The sequence below is a fragment of the Melospiza melodia genome, chromosome 2 (genome assembly GCF_035770615.1).
Source record: "Melospiza melodia melodia isolate bMelMel2 chromosome 2, bMelMel2.pri, whole genome shotgun sequence".
NCBI classification, from domain to species: Eukaryota; Metazoa; Chordata; class Aves; order Passeriformes; family Passerellidae; genus Melospiza; species Melospiza melodia.
The window spans coordinates 5,084,695-5,106,480 of NC_086195.1; the positions used below are offsets into that span (position 1 = coordinate 5,084,695).

A 21,786-nucleotide genomic window follows, 5' to 3' on the forward strand; every position below is an offset into this window, starting at 1 on the left:
CACAGCTCTGCCAAACCAGCCAGAGCTTGTGTTGCCTCCTTCCTCCAGCCTCCATCACCCAGCATAGCTCACCCAAGGCTCAGGTGGGCAGCAGGAGGGGGGGATCTGCAGAAAATGAGCATCACTTGTTTCTCCTAATTTTAACTCCTCATTCTGCCATTACTACTTTTTTTTTCTTTTTTTTTACCTTAAAAACCTTCTAGAATTGAAACCTGCAAGTAAACAGAAAAACAGAGGAAAGCACTCAAGTGACAGCAAAGATATTAGGACTGAAAAATTCAACTTTACATGAAATAAACCTCCAAATCCAGTAGTTTTTCTTGCTTTTCATATCAGCTGCTCTACAGATGTTGTACACAATAATCAGTGTGTACTAATCACTTTTCAAAAGTGTCAGGCACTGTACCTGGCCAACACAGCTCCTGGATAAAGCAGGAATACAAGGGCATTACACCCCAAATGTTGATGGAATTCTTACTCTGGGGGTGACACTGAAATCTCCAGGATACTTTCTGCTCAGATATTGGGAATTTAGCAAGCTTGGACTCTTTTGATGAGTGATCCAATGTTTCAGCCATCATCAGCTGCATGGAGAGCTGGACAGGGATTTTTTATAAAGGTATGTGGTGACAGGACATGCGGGAATGGCTCTAAGCTGAAATAAAGAAGGGTTAGGTTTGGTATTAAGAAGAAATTGTTCTCTGTGAGGGGCACAGGGTGCCCAGAGCAGCTGGGGCTGCCCCTGGATCCCTGGCAGTGCCCAAGGCCAGGCTGGACACTGGGGCTCTGATCAGCCTGGGACAGTGGGAGGTGTCCCTGCCCATGCAGGGGTGGCACTGGATGATTTTTAAGGCCATTTCCAAACAGAGCCATTCTGTGATTTAAGATTCCACTGCAGAATCCTGTCTGAAGTGAGATGGCAGCAGTACAGATGCAGAACAGCCCTGCAGCACCCAGGAGGGACAATAAATCCAGAAAAGCTTTCTCACAGCATCCTAGGGCAAGAAACATCCTTTCCAACCATGGCTGCACTGACCTTTTAGCAGCTTCCTGCCATGAACACTGCAAAATCAATACTCAAATTGATGAGAAACATGATAGAAATATTTTTTTTTCCTTTATCCTGCTACCACCATGAGACTTTGGGTTTGCTGTAGGGCAAAAGCCCCTATTTGGAAAGAAACCTTGATAATTTTAGAGATTCAAATAATTTGGCTGCATGTTTGTCTCCAAAAGTGCTTTTCAAGCAGAGCTTTGCTGTGCAGAGTGAGGATGAGCAGATCCTCTTCCAATGTTCATCTCGTTTTACAGATGAGTTCCAACCATGAGAGAGCCAAGAATACAAAGGTTAAAGAGTTACAAAAAGTTTCCAAATGTAAACATTTGGTTTACACCCAAATCAATAATAAATGTCAGGCCAAAAGGAATCAGGAGGGACATTATTATTACTGTAAACAGCACCAAGGAAATCTCATCACTGGCCAAGAATTCACAAAGGTATTTGTGAATATTTGCATGGGGTACCTAGAGTTTGAATATGCCTGTCACTTGGATGTGTGGTGTTTATTCCATTCCTGTCCAGAGGACAAATTGAGACATCTTTGTGTATGCAGAACAAATCCCTGACAACCTGGCAGGGAATTCAGTTCTTGAAATAAATCCAGCTGTTACCTGGATGTTAACTTCAGGCAATCTCTGGAACAATAAAAGACTACAGAAATGTGGCTGGTTAGACTGGCAGGAGACTGGCTGGTGGGTTTCTGCAAAAATACTCACTTTTCACAGTTAAAGAAAAAATTAGTTTTCTAAAGCATAGTAACACTTGATACAGTCAATTCTCCTGAGAACTCAGCACAAAAACCATGAAAGATTCAATCTCTTTTGCTTTCTTATTACCAATAACAAGCTACAGAATAAATATTTTAGAATGCTACCCTATGTTTCTCTAATTTGGGATGCACACAGTTTCATGGGATGAGAGTTAATCTTATTTGCTTTTGGGGCAAATCTAAGAGATTTGAAGGAAAAAAAAATGTTTGGTATCTTAATTAAGGAACAGTAAAGAATAACACTGGCAGAGAAAGGATTCTGTACCTTGATGCTCCTTTACTTCAGAGCCCAGTGTGCCACAGACAGCATTCAATTAAATAATTTTAGCAATAAACAATGACAATACACAGAACACCACACAACATCACTCCTTTGGCTCAAAGTAATTCCAGTTTGTGACTGAACAGCTGTTATGCAAAACAAGAAAGCCTTCACATCCTACAGCTGAAAAGGCAGGGAACAAATTGGCAGAGGAAATTTAGATTGCACATCCCTTGTGGAGTGGTTTTATTTCTTGTGCAGCTTGAAAACAGCATCAGTACAACTTTGGTATTCACCTGGAAAAGGCTTAGTTGGGAGAGCAGTCACTGCTTGTCCAAGGGAAGCTCTGTCTGAAAAGGCAGCAATTTCCAACATCTCCAAACAAAAACCATTTGAAACAAAAAGCAAACAGAATAATTTGTTCTGGATTTTTTTTTTTCCATGGTGCAGCACACCCAAGATACAGTTGTTTTCTCATATGGATGTTAATAACAGGAATAATAATAAAATCATGCTGGGAGATGATGATGAGGCACCACAGCAAGGGCTGTGGAGAAACTCACAATCCTGGCTCAAAGGAGAGCTCTGGGAAGATCATATTTAGAGTTTTCTACTCTAAGCCTTTCCAGTGGTTTTATTTTCCTCTCCTGAACATTATTTAAGGTAATTTTTACAGGAAAAACAATCAGCCACTGGAACAACCTTCCCAGAGTTGTGTCACTGGAGGTTTAAAAGATGCAATTAGACAGGTTAATGATGATTTTATGATTCTATCACCTCACCTGTGCTCCCCTTTCCCAGAAAAAGGCTGCACCAGATCAATCATCCTTTGAGGTGCCTTCCAGCTTGGGCTATTCTATGATTTTGGGGATTCTGAGAGATTGAAGAGGGACATTTCTATGTGAAATCCAGCATGCAAGCACTTCCTGTGGGATCATTCCTTCTAAAACCACCTGGAATCAACCACTGCCAGAAAGGGAAGATCCCATTGCCTGGATGAGGGTACTGAGGCCAGCTAGCATGGGAGGGATGCCAAACCCCAGAAGAGCACAGAAAACCAGGGGATTACAGTAGGATAGAGATTTTGTGAAGCCAGAGAGGTCTCTAAAGCTTGATTTCCTTTGAGTGCTACTTTTATCAAGCAGGAAATTATGTGTTAAAATGATGCAGGTAGATTAAATGCAGCACAAATGCCACTGTCAGTAGTATCAACATAGAGAAGATGGACTCTGCTAAGGTAAAAAACCTCTTCCTCCCCAATTAATATCCTAATCACCATTTACATGTGTCTCAAAAAAGCTTTGATTGTGTAAAAATTCTGTATTACCACAACAACTCAAGTGTTGCAGTAACAGGAGTTCTATCTCACAGAATCATATGTGTTCTCCATTTCACACAATCACAGAATTTGCTTTCCTCCCCTTTTTTTCCCCTTTTTCCACCTGACAAAAGATAATGTGCCTTTACCAATTAGGCAAACACAGGGGAAAAAGAAGTTTCAAGTACATAAACAATATATTTCATAAATAAAACCTGGCTTCCTCTTGCCCATTGGTTTGGTGTGAAACAGAAGCATTTGCGGGCAGAACAGCTGAGGAGAAACTGAACTAGCTCAAGCCAGTGGTGAAAGAATCCAGGAACTGTTCTCAGGACATTGGGAGGCTAAAAAATTACAGGATCTCACAGTATTTGTGTGAGAAGTGCCTTAGGAAGACAGAAGTGAGCAGGGAATGAAAAATTCTCTTTCCCACACTGCTAGAAGGTACCTTTCTTTTTCATCTGCATCCTTGTCCCATCAAATACTGCTCCCTCCCATGCAGGTATTTTATAGACCTGTTGACATTTAATTAAAAGTAGTTCTGCTCCTCTGACACACAAATTCTGTCATCAGAAATCCCTTTGCTACCCCTGTCCTGCAGCTTTACACAAAGCCCAAGCCTCCGGACACAGCCATGGCACCAAGAAAAGCACTGGAGGTTAATTTTAATATCCAGACATTTATACTTTGGGAGAATTTGTTGTAGAGATTGTAAGGCAACCTTTAAGAGTCAAGCAGTCCATGTTAATAGAGACTTTCAAAGCTGAAGTCGTTCCTACTCATATTTCTGCTAAAACATAGAATTTTTCATAAATACAATAAGCACAGACAGGATTTTTACAACCACCAACCCATCCTCACTGTCAGACACAGCAGCTGCTTTATCCTCAGGGAAAAATAAAACCCTTCAGCAGAGTTCTGTGGCTCAGTCTGCTGCCCCAAAGGACCTTGTTCCTCAGCCACAGCAGGGTTTGCCCTTTAGGATTTCAAGCAACAACATTTTATATATATATATATGCATATTATATATATATATATATAGTTTATTCCTTTTTGCTACCAGCTCATTTTCCCTGTGGGAATAGCACTATCTTCTTGACATGCAAAAGTCCAGACTGCACATCCATGGATGGAGAATGCAGTGAAGGGGCTCTGACCCAGCCCAGGATTTGCATCCCCAGCAGTGATGCAAACCTCACCCTTTATACACTGGGGCACACTGACTCCATGTGGCAGGACACAGAATATGCTTCAGACATTCCTTTTTCTTTTTCTTGCACTTCACACAACCTTGTGTGTGGCTGTGAACTTTGGAAATAAATTTTGGGAACAGAAGGAACAGAATCCATATTTTTTTTCCGTAAAATGCAGTGACATGGGGATAAAAGAATTCATGAATTGTGTTGGTAACAGTGTTTTCCACACAAATACTCACCAGAAACACACAGTAAAATACAAAGTATATATATATATATATATGTATATATATATAAAAAGAATGCTTTCTCAAATGTTTATTACAGGATGAAATAAGTCTAATTGAAAAAAAATTCACATCCTGAATTTCATCAAAGGGGATTGATTGCTCTTCAGGGCTATTAGCTAAATGCAAGATTGAAAGAGGAGGTTTTAAAAATTACATAAAACTGTACCACATTCTTCTTTCGGTTTGTAATTGGTTTGATTGAAACTTGACTAGAAGACCATAAAAATTTGCTTCAGGATTAGCTCTCTGGCTCAAGTAGCACTATCACTGCCTGATGGGTACAGGGTTTTTCCCATGACTAAAATGGAAATAATTGGTAATATTTTCTTCCACACCACACTCATGCCCACCCCAAAACCCCAAATTCCACCTACTTTACTGATGTTGTTAGATACAAGACCTAAAGAAGATAAGAAACAAAGAATTCCTGTTTTGCCCCTTTGTGTCTTCACATTTCAGTCTCTACCAGCTGACCACAAGGACATTCCACCCACTGTGAACAGATCTTCAGGTGCCATTTCCAGACTTGGAAAGAAGTGACATGGTATGGCTGAAAGGGTTTTTGTACATCACAAGTGCTGCAAAATTTAGGATTTCCCTGCTTTGGTTAAGGTGTGTGATGATGCACCTGCCAAATCTCAATCTTAGTGCACAACTGCAAGAGGGTGCTAAATTTGTGGTGAGATTTTTTTTTTTCCCCTTTCTGTTATTTTTTAAGACAGTGCAAGGTCTAGAGAACCTCAGACCGGGGTGCTGCAGGGTGATCTGCCAATTTCAGCTTAAATTTCATCGTATAAACAACGAAATTCAATTCCCATCTCTGTTTGGTATCCAGCAAACAATCCTAGTAGAAATTTTCCAAAGGTCAGTGTGTTTTTCTGTGTCTCTGAGTAGTGTCCATGGCCAAGTATAAATTAGTAGCTGTACATCTGCTGCTGCTGCTGCTCTGTCTGGACGGGCTGCTGGCCCGGCTGCTGCGGCGCGGCCGGCGCCGGGGGCTGCAGCACATCAGTCTGAGGCACCGACCTCCAGCTCAGGGGGTGCTGTTCTGTCATCTGGGGGGTCCCCAGGGGGGCAATGGAGTTCACCAGGGTGGTCAGGTTTATGAAATGGGCCACAGACTGGGGGTTGGGAGCCTCGGGCTGCGGCGGGAGCTGGATGTCGCTCTGGCGGTTGTGCAGCACGGCCGAGCCGCTGACGGTGTCGAAGGTGACGGTGAGGATGGAGCTGTCCAGCTGCAGCTGCCTCTCGGGGGGACACAGGTGGCCCACGGCCACGGGCTGCAGGTTGGTGAACTGGGTGCCAGCTGCCGTGGTGATGGGGGTCACGGTGATGTTGGTGAGTCCCACCGAGCTGGAGGGCGCCGAGACGTTCGGGTCGCTGAGCGTCACCACAACCTGAGGAGAAACAGAAAGATCACTGAGGGTCACCACTACCTAAGGAGAAACACAAAGATCACTGAGGGTCACCACCACCTGAGGAGAAACAGAAAAATCACTGAGGGTCACCACTACCTAAGGAGAAACACAAAGATCACTGAAGGCCACCACAACCTGAGCAGAAACAGAAAAATCACTGAGGGTCACCACTACCTAAGGAGAAACACAAAGGTCACTGAGAGTTACCACCACCTGAGGAGAAACACAAAGGACACTGAGGGTCACCACTACCTAAGGAGAAACACAAAGCTCATTGAGGGTCAGCACCACCTGAGGAGAAACACAAAGGTCATTGAGGGTCACCACCAACTGAGGAGAAACACAAACATCACTGAGGGTGAGCACCACCTGAGGAGAAACACAAAGGTCACTGAGGATCACCACTACCTAAGGAGAAACAGAAAGGTCACCACCAACTGAGGAGAAACACAAAGGTCACTGAGGGTCACCACCATCACCTGAGGAGAAACACAAGAGGTGACCTCAGCCTCAGTGACCTGATCACTCAGATTCTGAGTGAGCACCAAATACCAGGGAAGTGCTGCTGGGCTCACATGGTGCCAGCAAGAGAAGCCACACACAGAAGGGAAAGTAGGAAATTTGGAATGTACCAACTTCCAAGTGTAGAAGTAAGATGGTGATGGGAGAGAGGGATATGGAACATTCAGAACAAACAGACAAATTAACTTTCACTCTTTTAATCCCAGCTTCAGCCAGTAATATCTTCAGCAAACAAACTGATGCCAACACAAGAGGGAATGAAACAAACATGAGGAGCTTATTGGTCCAATTTCTTGGGTTTTTAAACACATCTTTGTGTTCCCACAATTTATCCAATCAGCTCCAAATGTTCCAACCACTCTGTTGTGATGTTTTTTTAATCAAAAGAAGTGTTATCCCTCTAAGCAATGGCACCCATCACCCTCCTGCTGCAGCTCACCTGTTGGATGCTCTGCACAGCTGAATTGGTTTCATCTCCAACATTCCCTGTGAATTCACCTTCCTTCTCTGTGTATTCACTGAAGGCAGGGTCCTCAGGCACTTGAGCTTCCTCCTCCTCACCTGACTTTTGTTTTCTTTTCTGGCCACTTTTAGGAGCTTTTACATGCTGCTTCCCTTCTGGTAGTTCACCCTGTTCCAAGGCCAATTCCGGCTGCAGCAACACATTTCCAAACAAAACATCAAGTCTTTTTGTTTAGTGAGGTTCCAAGTAAGAGACAATCACCTGAAGCTGGTTTACTGTCAGTTCTCAAGCAAAGAAACAAACTTTAGCAAAATCCTGACTCCAGGGATTGAGACCTCACCCTGTAATTATGTTCTGCCTGTTATACAACCAAGCAGATCAGCAGCTTGTGGCTGTTTGGACATGTTCCACTGGGGCTGACTCTCTAAAAAAGCACATTCCTCATCCATCAGCCCACACCCAGCTGTGTTCTGTACCCACAGAGTGCTGTCCCACCTCCCCCTGCAGCAGGCCTGGAGCTCACCTGAACAATCCCAATTGAAGAGGCATCAATGGTGGTTGTCTCTGGCAGTGGCTCTAAATCATCAATCCTCACTGAAAGAATCTGAACACAGAGAGGTGTCAGCTGCAGCACTGCAAAGCACAGTCAAACAGCACAGCATTTCCCTGAGAAACCCCATCACCAAGCAAAAGTGATGCAATCTTAGCACTTTACATGTAGTATTTAATACAGGGAGTTGAGTGTGGCTTTTTAAAATAACCTTTTGTCATATCACCTTTTCCCTCTTGCTGAAATCCAGCAAAATTTAAACACAGTAAAAGAACATGTCCATTTTCATATTCTAGACAGAACATAACCCTCTGGGACGTGATGAATTTCAACATGTTTGGAAAAAAAGAAATATTATGTTAGCATTTCAATTTATAAACCTATCAACCGTGTCCTATTTCATTATTTTCAGATGAATCTACACATCTCAGCTCATCAAAGAATGGAGACAAATTGTCCCCTGGATTTCAGATACGTAGCTGCATTTTAAATCCCCAAATCAATAAACAAAGCATTTTGTTGATTTCCTTCATAGTCATCATGATAAAACAGCAAAGCAATACTAATGAAAAATTGGTAGTTAAAAAAAAATTTAAAAAGCCTCAAAGGGAACAGACAAGCCTTAATCAAACCTAAACAGGAAATGCTGAGGAGAAACACAATATTTAGAACTCAGAAAAAACCCTGCTGGGGTCAGACAAAACATCCCTCTAATCCACATTCTCTCCAGTCAGCATTCATCTTTAATACTGAAAATAATTTTGCATCATCAGCAGATGCTGCCATCACCTCTCTATTCACCACTTCTTTCAGATCACTTCTGAATACACAGAACACAATGGGGAAAAAAGAATCCATTATACTCACTAATGGATGGAGACAAAACATGAAAAAACATACATTTAAGCTGGGGTAGAAAAAGAAAAGAGATTTAAATAATCAGACCTTCATTTTCAGGGACTGAGAATCAGATAGTGAAATGGCTCATTCAGTTAAGTCCATGTTTCACAGATACTACTTAAAATTGGGCCCAAAAGAACAGAAAAAAAAAAAAAAGAGGGCAAGACAGTAATTCCTTTCAAGCCACCAAAGGCCATAAACATTAAAAAAAAGAAAAGAATTTAAAAATTCTACAATCCAGCACTCAAACTCACTCACCTCTGGGTGTTTACGCCTCATGTGTCGACTCATGGACGCCCTGGTGGAAACCTTTGTGCCACACAGCTGACAGCTCTGGGCTTCCACCTTGTCATGGGTGAGCTGGATGTGCTTCTGCAGCATGTAATCAGTGACATACTTCTTGTCACACACTGAACACGTCCACTGTTTTCCTACTGGTGGCAGAGGGAAGGAAGGAAACCCAATGGATGAGCACCAGATTGCCAACCCCTCAATGAGAGCAATAATTGATGTTTGGTAACAGGATGTGCAATGTTAGTTCCAAGACTGGCCAGTCTAAATCAAAATTAAGGAGCAAAATGAAGGTATTTTTGTTGGATACTGCTTTTTAGAGGGTTTACCTGTATGAATCAACTTGTGAGTCTCCATTGTGTTTCTCTCGCTGAATGTCTTGCCACAGAGCTCACACATGAAATCTTTGATTCCTGCATGGAAAGCACATTTGGCACCTGTGAAAGCAGCCTGAAGGAATCTGGGACAATTCTGGGTTTTTTATTAGTGACATTAAAAAAACAAAAATCACAGACAAAAAAAAAAAAGGCAGAAGCCTACCTTCACCAGCTATTTTTAGCTAAACCATTCCACTATATCCAGCAGAAAATAAATATCAGAGAAACTGATGTGGGAAGTAAAATTATGTTTTGGGAAATCACAACTTGAGCACTAATTTAAACCCCCAACACTGTAGAGTTACCCTAGACCAAGAAACTTTAAAAAAGGCAGAACTTGATACCAACTAATCTGCATTTATTTGTAGAAGGGGTCCTGGCTGAGGACAGGACAAAACCTCACTTTTCAAAGAGCAGAACATGCACATTTTATCTGTTTTTGTCATACTGTTTGACTGCTCTAGGTAAGAATTCTCTTGGGAAAGATTTAACTGGTTCAGTGCAACTTTTGTCCATCTCTGGAGCCCTCACCTGTGTGTCTCTTGTAATGTTTCAGCATGTTGACTTTCTGTGCAAATTTTCTGTGACATTCCTTGCACTCGTATTCCTTAATCCCCTTGTGCAGCTTCATGTGGTGACGAAGGGCATGTTTTGTCTTCATTCCTGTCAGGCAGAAGGCACAGGACACTTAATCCATCACTCCCACCTTCAGGGGAGAAATCAGGCTCATGGTGTTAACCAACAGCTCTATTTTATATTTGCTGCAAGTCCACAGTTGCATATTTTTAATTGTTAATGTAGCAATGCACTTCATCATTATTATTTTAATTCCAGGAAAAAAGCTCTGGAAAACATCTGAGTAATCACTGATAGAGAAACAGTAGGGACAAGCAAAGATAAAACATCCTTAGAGGTGTCAGATTTACTACTGTCTTTTACTAAAATACCAGCTCAGATTTGTTCAAGTTGTAACATGAGAAATTAAAAAAGTCAAAGTGACTTTGACTCTTAAGGCTCTTACAGAGAAAAATTATTTTTTAAGCCTGTAAAAAGCCTATAATGAAAAGATCAACTTACATTTCCTTTTGTGCTGCAAATCAGGCATTCCTCAACTTGACAGAAACAAATGCTACTAAAATCAGTGTTGTGTTATAGCCCATGAAACCAAACTGTACAAAAATTAGGGCAGCTTGTGTAACAACAATTCTCCTGATTAATACATTTTCTACCTCTGAAAAATGCAGGATTTACAGCACTGGCATTACTCTCAGCATGGCAGTTGTTTTAATTCAGATATTCACCTGCTACTCAGTATCACAATGAATGGAAAACAAGGCAGCAGACATACCTTTGCCACACTCTGCACACAAGTATTCTCGGATATTATCATGGACTCGCATATGTTCTTTTAACATGTCTTTTCTAGCAAATGATTTGCCACATTGCTCACAAGCATGACTTTTTACACCTTGAAAATAAATTTAAAAGACAACATAAACAAAAAAAAAAAATGTTAATGAGTAATGTGCATCTCCTAAAAACTAATTAAAGTGGTGAATTAGAGGGCAACAGTCCACCTATGCTGACAAGCACACCTTTCATGGATATTGTGGCCCAAATTAAATTAGAAGACTTTGAAGAGAGAGAAAAGCTGGCTTTTTGTGTGAGAAAAAACAGATAAAGCCTGAGGTAGGAGAAGACTGAATAGCATGAAATAGTAATGAGCTGTTAAAAATGATTTTGCAATAGCAAGTTTCAGCCTGTGTAATGGTGAGAAGGTGGCATGGAGAAGTATTTGGGGAAGAACAGAATACAGAATTAGGTGAATCCTGCAAACACATTAACCAGGAATTTGGATTGTGTGTCCAGATCAAATCTCTTCATTAATATTCCCTGCTTTAGAAAACTGGTTTACTCTAAAATAATAAATCTTATATTTGTCTTGTTGTAACATAGAGTGAAAATCCTCTACCAAAAAAAAAAAAAAAAAAAAGGCAGGCACTGGCAACAGAAATTTCTCTTTGGTATTGATAATTATAAAGAAACAACATTTTTACCTGTATGTATTAGCTTATGTCTTTCCAGATTTCCTATACTGTTAAAAATCCTGCCACAGATTTCACATGGATGGATGTATCTGAAACCAAAGAGACCAAAAACTGTGATTCTGCTCTCCAGGCAGAGGTGATTCTCAGGCATCTCTGTCACTAAGTGTATTTCAATTTGCTAATATTAATTACTCCAAAAGTTCCTTGAAGCACAAGTTTTTCTACATGAGCCTTAAGAAACCCCCAAGCTGACTGCAAGCTTGGAGCAGTCTGGCATTGCTATACACACAATTTTTTCCCAAAACCATTTATTAAAACCACTGATTTACACTTTGCAAAGCCCAAACTGGGAGGCTGCTGACTCATCAACCCTTGTGAAGCCAACCACTAGCCACACACATTTCAAGCTCATAATAAAACACTTTAACCCCAATTTCACAGTTATTTTAGCCCAGCCAAATTCCCTAAGAGCACCCCAGGTGGCAGAACCATTAGAACTGCAAGCAGGCAGCTCTCCTCAGTGGAACAAGCCTTACTTTTGCACGTTGGGGTCGGGCAGGTTCTCCCTGTGGATGACCATGTGCGCGTGGTACGTGGCCTTGAGGGCGAAGCGCCGGTTGCAGATGCTGCAGCCATAACCCTTCTCCTTGTGCACGTCCATGATGTGCTTCAGGTACTCCTTCCCTCTGCCAAAGGTCAGCTGGGGAATGAACCCATAGTGAATGCAAGGGGAAAAAAAGTCCTTGGGCACAAGCACAAGTAACATTGAGCAGACATAAATATCCTGCGTCGCACTAAAATCTTGTGTGCCACTGGATGAAAAACCTGTGGCAGCTGGGTTTAGGCCTCAAATTCTTTGGATATTACAAGCATGCTGCTACAGGACATCAATTCACTCAATTTCTCTGGATGGAGATGGTGTCTCCACTTCTGCACAATAAAATGACCTTGAGTTGTTTGTGCACTGAGGAACAGCCAGGTTTAACCTCCACCAGCTCACCTTGACTACAGTGAGCAGTTTTGGTCACCACAGTACAGGGATGATATTAAAATACTGGAGAATGTCCAGAGAGCTACAGAGATGGTGAAGGGTCTGCAGGGGAAGCTTTGGGTGAGCCACTGAGGGCACTTGGTCTGTTTAGTCTGGAAAAGAGACTGAGGGGAGACTTCACTGCAGTCACAACTTTTTGTGAGGGGGAGGCACTGATCTGTGCTCTGTGGTGACACTGACAGAACTTGGACAAATGGCCTGAAGTTGTGTCAGGGCAGATTTAGGTTGGGTATTAGGCAAAGGTTTCTCCCTCAGAAGATGGTTGGGCACTGAGCAGGCTCCCCAGGTTCTGGTCACTGCAGCGAGACAGAGCTCAGGAGTGTTTGGACAATGCTCTCAGGCACATGTGGGATGGCAGGGGCTGCACAGAGCCAGGAGCTGCACTCAGTGAGCCCTGAGGGTCCCTTCCAGCTCAGATGATTCTGTGATTCTGCAGAGTGAGGACACCACAGATGGAGGAAATGCCTGCTGGGCTCTGGGGCCATGGTGAGCTCCTGCACCAGCAGCTTTGGCAGCAGCTCCTGAAGGGCTGGAATCTCCAGGCACTGCAGGGCAGTGACCCTGGCTCAGCTCCTGGAGCTACAACAGACAGATGCTGCACTACTGAGCTCCAGATGTGCACATCCAGATGTGCTCCAGCATGCCAGGGTGAAGTGCCATACTGACATGGTCTTTTGCTGCAATTCTGGAACTAGTCAGGGCATTTCTAACAGCACTGCACAGCTTGCTGAAGATGTACTTTGACACCAAGTAAACCAGATGTTTTAAGAGCTTAGTAAAGTGATTTCTCCAAGAGTTATCTGTATTTGTTCTCCCTTTGGCTGTTCAGTGTCCCCATCTCCTCACATCAAATCCCATTTCCCACATCTGTGCCCTTACACAACTATTTACTTCACAAACACCTGCAAAAGCACTGAAAAAACCCCAACTTCCCAAAAGATCTTTCTGATTTGAATGGCCCAACTGCCCTCACTTTTTATATAGTTTATGTACCCAAGCACACAATTTTTTATAGTTTATGTACCCATGAAGTGTCAGGCAAGAAAATCAGCACAGGGAAAGCAAGAACATGATGAACTGCTGTGACACCACAACTTCACATGTTTACTGACACAAAGTTAAAATCAGTTTGCACTGAAAACCATCTCCCAGAGAAGAAAACTGAAATATTATTATCTCCAGGTCTTAAAATGAAGGTAAATTAAGAACTTTCACCACATTAAGTGTGGGCTGTGAAGTAAGACTGATTTCCAGTAGCTGAACAACCAAAAATTCCCTGTCCCTGAGTCAGTTTTGCTGTTCTCACTGAGTGGTTTTGTATTCCAGCTGCCCCAGCACAGTGTGCTCACCCAGGGAGGGCACAGAGTCCTTAAGGACCCATTATTATTTCTTTAGAAAACGGCAAAAGCCACACAGTGAGAGGTTTAAAAAGTCTTCCTCTCTCAGCTGACAACTGAGTGAATTACATTCCAGCAGCACTTCCAACATCATCCTGTTTGCAATGGAGCAGGGTGAAAATAAGCAGTCACTCTGAATATAAGCAGCAATCTCACTCCTCCACACTGGATATCCATTAAAGAACCTTCTGATCTCATAAAAATTAATCAATTTGTGGACTCTATCAATCAGAAATGCTGCCACCATTTAAAGTTGGACATAATTAAAAGGCAGTCTGAGATGTGAGTGTTCCTTTATTGATCCTTCCTCCAGTTTTGCTTGTTTTCTTCCTCACAGGAAAAAGTGAATGCGTCTGTCTTTCCTTTTTTTAGTGCTTATCATCCCCCTTGCTGGACAGTACCTCAGTTCTTATGGAATAGCCTCAGTTCACAGATCAGAGGTAACGGCACTGCAGAAGACAGCAGACCTGAGAACTTGCCTTCTCTTTGAGAGCCCTTAATGTTATTTAAAATTCTGAATTATTTATAAATTCCCCCACTCCCTCCCCCATCCCAAAACAAGTTAATTTGAAAGTATTTAAAGCTACCTGGCACCTTTTGCAGCTATACTTGTGAGGCTCTAAATCTGCACTTTCATCAGAGTTGTCATCATTTTCCTCTGATGAGATTCCAATTTTACCAATGAACTCTTCCCTCTGGTGATCATCCATTAGGGCTATGTCCTGTGTAAAATAAAGGGAAAGAATATTTTGTTTTTAATCTATTAAACTTCTTCAAAAAGTAAGGCGTGGTCACCTTTTGCTTCCATGCAAGCTGCTTTGCATTAACTGCTGTAATATTATTTATTTAAAATATCCTCTTGTTTCATTCAATCTAGAGTTTCTCTGTCCATATAAGGAATAACTTATTCAAACAACTAATATTATTTTTTCTACATATAAAAGGAATTTTCATGTAAAGAGACTCAACTGGTACAGTATTATATCAATAAAAGCATCTTTATCAGCACCACTGGAGTGATATAATTCCCTTTCAATTTAATTCCTTACAAATCAGTGTTGGCAAAACAATCTGATTATTAACACAATACCTTAAAATGGACATGAATATGATCTCTCAGCACATCCACCCTGAAAAATTTCCGTCCACAGATCTCACAGGTGTATTTCTTGTCTCCATGTGTTAGAAGGTGTTTGTTCATGTTACTCCTACATGAAAATACCTAAAAGGAAAAGAGAAGGAAGAAAGGATTTTTGGATCATGTCCAGCAGGGCTACAGTTCTCTGAAACCTATCCAATGACAGAACACATTTACTGTCACATTTACTGTCTTTTTTTATTCCTTCTGGCCAGAAACATGCACGAGCTCCTGTTAGCAGTCTGCCTCAGAACTGCTGGCATGGCAAAATCCAGGGGCAGAGTTCCAAGGAACTGACTGAAACAAGCCATTTGTCATTTGAAACTAGCCCCCAATGGGAGGGGTTTAGAGGGAGGGATCCCCCAAATTCCCAGGAAAAGCGGCGAGTTTGGGGCAGTTTTTCCTCAATTTCTATGAAAAACAGGCGGTTTTTCCCTCAAATTACCAGGAAAAGCAGGTGGTTTGGGGTTTTTTTTACCCCTTGTTTCCTGGAAAAAACAAGGTTCTCCAATTCCCAGGAAAAACAGGAGTGGACTTCCAGAAAAAAAGCTGCAGCAGAATTACACAGAGTAGAATTTGAAATATTTAGACAGCATCTTTTGAATCACCAATGTTCCATCTATCTCTAAAAAGATATAGTCACAAAATCTACCTTGACTGGTATGAAACATTTCCAAAGCATCAAAATCAGAGGTCTGCAGATCAGCTGAAGAGTTCTTGAGTGCCTTTTGCACTATGAATCATTAAACATTTATAAAATCACAAGTTAACCCACACTCCTTGTGACAACAGTGACTTATGATCATGAGTGTTGAACATTCAAATGCAACCATGCCATGACTACACCATGAATTCACTTTTATTCCCCATGGAAAAGGATTCCCAATGTCAACTCCAGCTGTTTATAACCAGTCAGAAAAACTTCATTTTAAATAACATAAGCCATGAGATTTCACTGACACACACAGTGGCCATGTGACACTCTCCATTGTGTTGTGTCCTGAAGAAGTTCAGGTCTGCTCTCATCTCTGTGTTAACAGCTCCCACCATCCATGGCCACAGCGGGCTTGGATAAATAATGGAGCTAAAGGTGTTTGAAGAGGAATTTCCTCACTAGACTCCACACTCTCCATGGGCAGCTCTTCCAGAGCTCTGCCACCCTCAGTGTGAGGAATTTCTTCCCCATGCTGAGGTGGAATTTGTTGAGTTTTATTTTATGGCCTCTGCTCCTCGTGCCATTGCTGAGTGTGGTATTCACATTCTCTGAACAGAGAGACATAATTCTCCCTCCCAGGATTTTGCCTAGAGAAACACAGAGAAAATAGGGATAAGAATTCTTTTCTCTTCTTCTCTCTGTGCTTCTTCAGGCAAAATCCTGGGAGGGAAAATTATGTCTCTCTCTGTTCAGAGAATGTGAATGCCCCAGCTGAGCACCACGGAAAAGAGTCGGGCACCATCCTCTGACACCCCTTGGAGAGATTTAAATGTAATGGATGGATCCCCTCAGTTTTCTCCTGTCTGGACTGAACTGCAGCACCCTGGAGCCACAATGCAGAGCCTCTCATGGCACACTGGCACCAGCTCCTACCTTCCCACACACGGGGCAGCCCGAGGGCTCCTTCTTGTAGCGAACCATGCTCTCCGTGCTGTGCTCAAAGTCTTCTCTCTTCACACGCCTCACCCCTTCACACAGCAGTCCCCATCAAAAAAAAACACAAAACAAGAAATAAACCATGGCTTTCCACTCCAGCCTGCAGGCCTGCTCACAAGGAGACTGGGAAGGAGAGTGAAACACTGGGAAGGGCCTCAATGCAGGGTTGAACTGGTAACAAAAGGGTGATTTCTAAATTAAAATGTGTTTTAAGAATATAGAAGCAGTCTGCCAAAGTGATGTGTTATGGCTTGTTGGTTATTAAAGCAACTGTAAAGTGACTGAAAACACTTTTGGCAAAAAGATTTTTGTCAACACCAGGAAACAGGCAGATTTGGTAGGCCTTGGCACTTCAATGTGGTATCTGGCCCAGAAATTCACCCTCACTAAGAAAGAGAGAAAAGAAGTCTCTAAGGAGAGATGCAACCATCCAGCATCAGCTGTAATGCTCAGAGAGGATTTCAGACCTCTTTCTGTGCTGCTTTCAGGAGGGCAGAGGGCTCCTGCTCTTCTGTGACAGCTGAAAATGAGACACTGCCAGTGTCATACAGCCCCTTGTCCTCTGGTTCAGGACACAAAATAAACAATCTCACTTCCTTTTTTTTTTTTATATATCACTTTTAGTTTTATCATCTAAGGCACTAACCACATTCTAATACAGGTTGAGCAATGTACCAACTGTTTCCAGTCTTTAAGTACCTGTAATAACCTCAGATGCTTGAGACTTTGAACAGCAAACTCTCATAACCTCATTTTCACATATTCTCAAGTGTTTCAAAGATAACATGCTGACACTGTATTTATGTAGTGGTCACTCTCAGCAAGAGAGTGGCAAGTTAACTCTCTGCCTTCAGATTTTCAAGTTACCACACACATTTTAAAAAAGGAAGAATAGGATGCAAAGAAAGAAAAATACATAATTAAAATACAAAATTAAAATACAAAATTAAAATACATAATTAGCTAATCTAAACTGCTGCATAATAAGCCATGCAGCTTCCACATGACTGTTAACACCTCTCGACCCACTACTGTTATTTTTCATAAATGTCATATTTTTCTGAAACTTGAAACTCTTGATCAGGCAACTGATTAATAAAAAGACAGCCACCATTCAAGATATAATGCCCACTATGATTTCCTTAACCTGCCCACTTTCACTGCTGTTTCAGGAGGAATAATTAGGTTGATCTGCAGTAAATTTACCTTCCAAGTGCCGCCTCTGATGGTCCAGCATGACATCCTTCCTGTAGAACATCTTATTGCAGATCTCACATGCAAACTTCTTATCCCCGTGTTTTTTCTTGTGTTTTGAAAGGTTGCTGTTTGTAGAGAAGAATCTGAAACACATCTCACACTGGAATGTCTTGTCATCTGTAAGCAAGAGAAAGCATGCAGCTCTTTAGAGCTGAAAAGAGGTTTTGTATGTTTGTGAGACAGGTGGTTCCTCTGTTGGATCTGGGTTTTAAACATGGAATCCATCACTGCTCTAAGGGCAATTACCTGTGTGATTCTGGACTGAATATTATTGTGAGGCCATAAAAGTAACCAGAATGGCATTTTTTGAGCATAAGATCACAGCAGAAATAATATGAGTAACCACAAGGGATGGCTATGGGAAAAAAGCACAGGTTGGAGTGATACTAAGAAAAAAACATTTAGAGACTACTGCAGAAAGCTGAGGAAAACTGCAATCCCAAAAAACTACATATTACCACTGATACTGGTCCTCTCTCCAGTTCCTCTGTTTCAGAGGAGGGAGGTAGAACTTAGTTTTAGGGAAAAAAGTTAAACAGAGATTACCTGTGAACAAAGGAAACACCAGTGAGGATATTACACAAGTGAGCAGAAGATACTAAAAAATCCCAATTCCTAAGTGGATGTGTTGCTCTACAGATCATTGGTTATTACACTTTTCTCATCAAAACCAGGTTGCTTGCTGTGATGATGACAAAAACCTAAATCCCTACTCCCTTTCTGTAGTTTCTCTGCTGAGATGGATTTGGGGACATCTTCTCAGAATGGAGCAGAGATGCCAGAGGAAGAGTTTCCATTCTCACCTGTCCTGCAGTTGTGGAATTCCAGTGCACTCTCTATCCGAAAGGCCTTTTCACACGTGGTGCACTTGTATCTGTACTCACTGTCCACCTGAGGACAAACAGGAACAGCCAAGTCACATCTGACAGAAAATTCTAAACCTCAAATACTTCTTTTGTTTTCTGTTCTTTCCAATTTTTAATCCTTCAAGAGGGCATTTATCTACACAGTGCTGCAAAATTCTGATGCTGTATTATCCTGCCATGCTCCTACATCTGAGCTATAAAAACCCCAAAAACTATGCTCCTGTGTGGATGTGGAACATCTGGTCCAACACAGACACAGAAGGTTTGAGAAGCAAGATGTGATCAGATTGCTGCCACCTCTTCCAGAAGAGGTGGCAGCAATCTGAGAGTTAAGGACCCTGGTGCCAAGCAACAATGGAAATTGTCACTAATAAGGTGCCACTAAAGGTGTGTTTGATATTTCTATGGCAGCAGCATCAAAAGGCAGAGTTCACACATTAAAGGACTGATAAGTGGGGAGAAATCAAACAGGACAAGCAAACAAGAATGGAACAATCCTATTTAGCAGCATAACTCAAGTCAGATCTCACTTCTGTATCATGCAGGTCCAGCTAACTCCAGCTTGTCTTACTGGAATTGATGCCTGAAAGCAATTTTCTATAGGAAAAGGGTTTGCACATGCTCAAAAGCACTTTTCAAATCCATCAATTATTCTAAAATAAGATGTTAACACTCCCTCTCTGTCCTTTTTCGCTCCCATGGGATACCTGCTCACACCTGGAATCTCACTGTGCCTTTGCACATAAACCCTGCAAGAGCCCCTTGCACTCACTTCATTCCTGCTGTGCTTGTAGGAAACGTGCTGCTTCAAGCTTTCCTTCCTGCTGAACAGCTTGGCACATTCCTCACATTTAAACAGTTTGTCACCTGAGGGGATCAATCAAGATGAAAGGGAAGTAGTCAGTGATTGATAATAACCAACTCCAGGCAAGGCAGGGGAAAACAAAGCACAAGCAACTGCAAACACACAGGCTGGTGGTGAAAAATTTAGTATTTCAGCAGATCTAACCAGTGGATTTTAACCATTTCCAACAATTTGGTTTAGCTCCCCCACCCTTTTTCAGTGATGATTTTTCATGGAACCCTTAGAATAGGTCACAGACTCCTGGAACTGCAGATCACAGGTGGAAAAACACCTGACATTTACACAGCTATGTTACCCATGTGCCTGTGAAGGTGGGGGTGACATCTGTGTATCAATTTAAAGGCAATAAAAGCTTTGGGAAAAACATCACATCCTTGCCCTCATTTAAAAGATGTAACTAATTCAAATTTTAAATACTTTCAACTTCAATTCTGCATTATCTATTGCAACACATAACAAAGATAACATAGATAACATAGATAACATAGATAGATAGATAGATAGATAGATAGATAGATAGATAGATAGATAGATAGATAGATAGACAGATAGATAGATAGATAGATAGATAGATAGATAGACAGACAGACAGACAGACAGATATCTTCTATATTTCAGAATAGACATCTTCTCATGCTTTGGTCTGAAAAATTAAGTTTCCTTCACCCATGTGCCTGTGAAGGTAGGGGGGATATTTATGTATCAATTTAAAGGCAATAAATGCTTTGGAAAAAACATCACATCCTTGCCCTCATTTAGAAGATGTAACTAATTCAAATTTTAAATACTTTAAATACTTCCAACTTCAATTTGGCATTATCTGTTGCAATAGATAAGATAGATAGATAGATAGATAGATAGATAGATAGATAGATAGATAGATAGATAGATAGATAGATAGATAGATAGATAGATAGATAGATATCTTCTATATCTCAGAATAGATATCTTCTCATGCTTTGGTCTCAAAAACTAAGTTTCCTAGAGAGACTTAAAAGAAAGAAAAAAGCAAAACCAGCTCTTATAAATACATATCCCAGTCCCTAAAACGAGCCCTGCTGTTTAACTCGAAGGTGGAACCAAGACATAAAATCAATGAAAATCAAGACATAAAATCAATTCCAGCCAAGGGAAAAGCCAACCCACCATGAGAACGGATGTGCCTGCTGAGGTTGCTGCTGTTCTGGAAGATCTTACTGCAGATGCTGCACTGATAGACCCTCTTGTGCTCCCCCAGCTGCTTTATCAGCTTCCGCCGAATCCCGTGTCTACTGGAGAGAATGAAACTTCTTTTGAGGGACATGGTGTTTTGGTGATGAGCAAACCTACTGGATTAGAGAGAAAGGCAGGGACTGAAAGCTAGCCCACAGGTTGTAACAGAGCTAGTAAAAACTAGAGGAGTGTTCAACTCAGCTCCTGGCAGGAGCGAGGGGGCCTGGATGGAGCTGGCCCAGCTCCAAGGTGCTCCCCTGGCCACCCCCTGGAAGCTGCAGGTGTCACTCATTCCAAATTTTCTTCACCCAGAAACAACAAGGCAAAAAGTAGCAGCAGAGATTCTCTTTGCAGGCCCCTCAGAGGGACAGAAAGGGTCTGTTCTGCTCTGAAAACATCAGCTCTAGCCCAGCTTGGGAAGCTTGGCAGCCCCCACATCTAAGCTGTGTTTGGGCAGAGGGCAGCACGGTGCCAAGCAGCACTGTGCCATTTCCCAGCACAACCACCTGCTGAAATGACTTTTTGATGGCTCTGTGTCTGCTAAGGACTTCAATATATACCATTACTAGCTAATTCATAAAAATGGAGTGCTCTATTATACAAAAAAAAAAAAAATTCAAAAGGCCAATTTTACCAAGACAAAAAGACATCAAAGAATCTGAATTAATCATGTGATACTTAAGAGTCTCCCTGAGGTTCTGTTATACTGAAGTTTTCCCCTCCTACTGCTCCAAATCTGAAGTATCAAAATCAACATGAAGTCATTCATGAGCTAAGATGACAAGCAAGACTGAATAATAATAAAAATTAGTAACATATTCTGAAAGAAAAAAACCTCTTTGCCTGTCTTATCACTAACATTCAATGGGAGTAAATTTCACCTTG

At 41.7% G+C, this 21,786-nt stretch overlaps 1 protein-coding gene and 1 long non-coding RNA gene across 9 annotated transcripts in view; both read right to left on the reverse strand.

Annotated features, from left to right (window-relative positions):
* Positions 1–2,086: 2,086 nt before the first annotated feature.
* Positions 2,087–4,398, reverse strand: LOC134432405 (uncharacterized). Its single transcript, XR_010031325.1, has 2 exons — positions 2,794–4,398; positions 2,087–2,712 (listed from the first exon to the last, which is right to left on the reverse strand). It is a non-coding gene; the product is annotated as an uncharacterized LOC134432405 (long non-coding RNA).
* A 43-nt stretch (positions 4,399–4,441) lies between these two features.
* The window catches only part of PRDM15 (PR/SET domain 15), a 33,518-nt gene continuing 16,173 nt past the window's right edge, over positions 4,442–21,786 (reverse strand). For 4 of the 8 annotated variants that reach the window (XM_063181140.1, XM_063181086.1, XM_063181094.1 and 1 more), the window contains 16 exons: positions 20,836–21,017; positions 19,597–19,691; positions 18,762–18,849; positions 17,908–18,075; positions 16,639–16,733; positions 15,003–15,134; positions 14,500–14,634; positions 12,001–12,164; positions 11,474–11,553; positions 10,765–10,884; positions 9,948–10,079; positions 9,369–9,452; positions 9,007–9,182; positions 7,822–7,902; positions 7,275–7,487; positions 4,442–6,292 (listed from right to left, as the gene is read on the reverse strand). In XM_063181140.1, coding sequence (XP_063037210.1) covers positions 5,810–6,292; positions 7,275–7,487; positions 7,822–7,902; positions 9,007–9,182; positions 9,369–9,452; positions 9,948–10,079; positions 10,765–10,884; positions 11,474–11,553; positions 12,001–12,164; positions 14,500–14,634; positions 15,003–15,134; positions 16,639–16,733; positions 17,908–18,075; positions 18,762–18,849; positions 19,597–19,691; positions 20,836–21,017 — 2,428 coding nt within the window. In that variant the 3' untranslated portion in view covers positions 4,442–5,809. The remainder of the gene's footprint in view (positions 6,293–7,274; positions 7,488–7,821; positions 7,903–9,006; positions 9,183–9,368; positions 9,453–9,947; positions 10,080–10,764; positions 10,885–11,473; positions 11,554–12,000; positions 12,165–14,499; positions 14,635–15,002; positions 15,135–16,638; positions 16,734–17,907; positions 18,076–18,761; positions 18,850–19,596; positions 19,692–20,835; positions 21,018–21,786) is intronic. The other 4 variants (XM_063181133.1, XM_063181123.1, XM_063181103.1 and 1 more) reach the window with 4 other exon arrangements.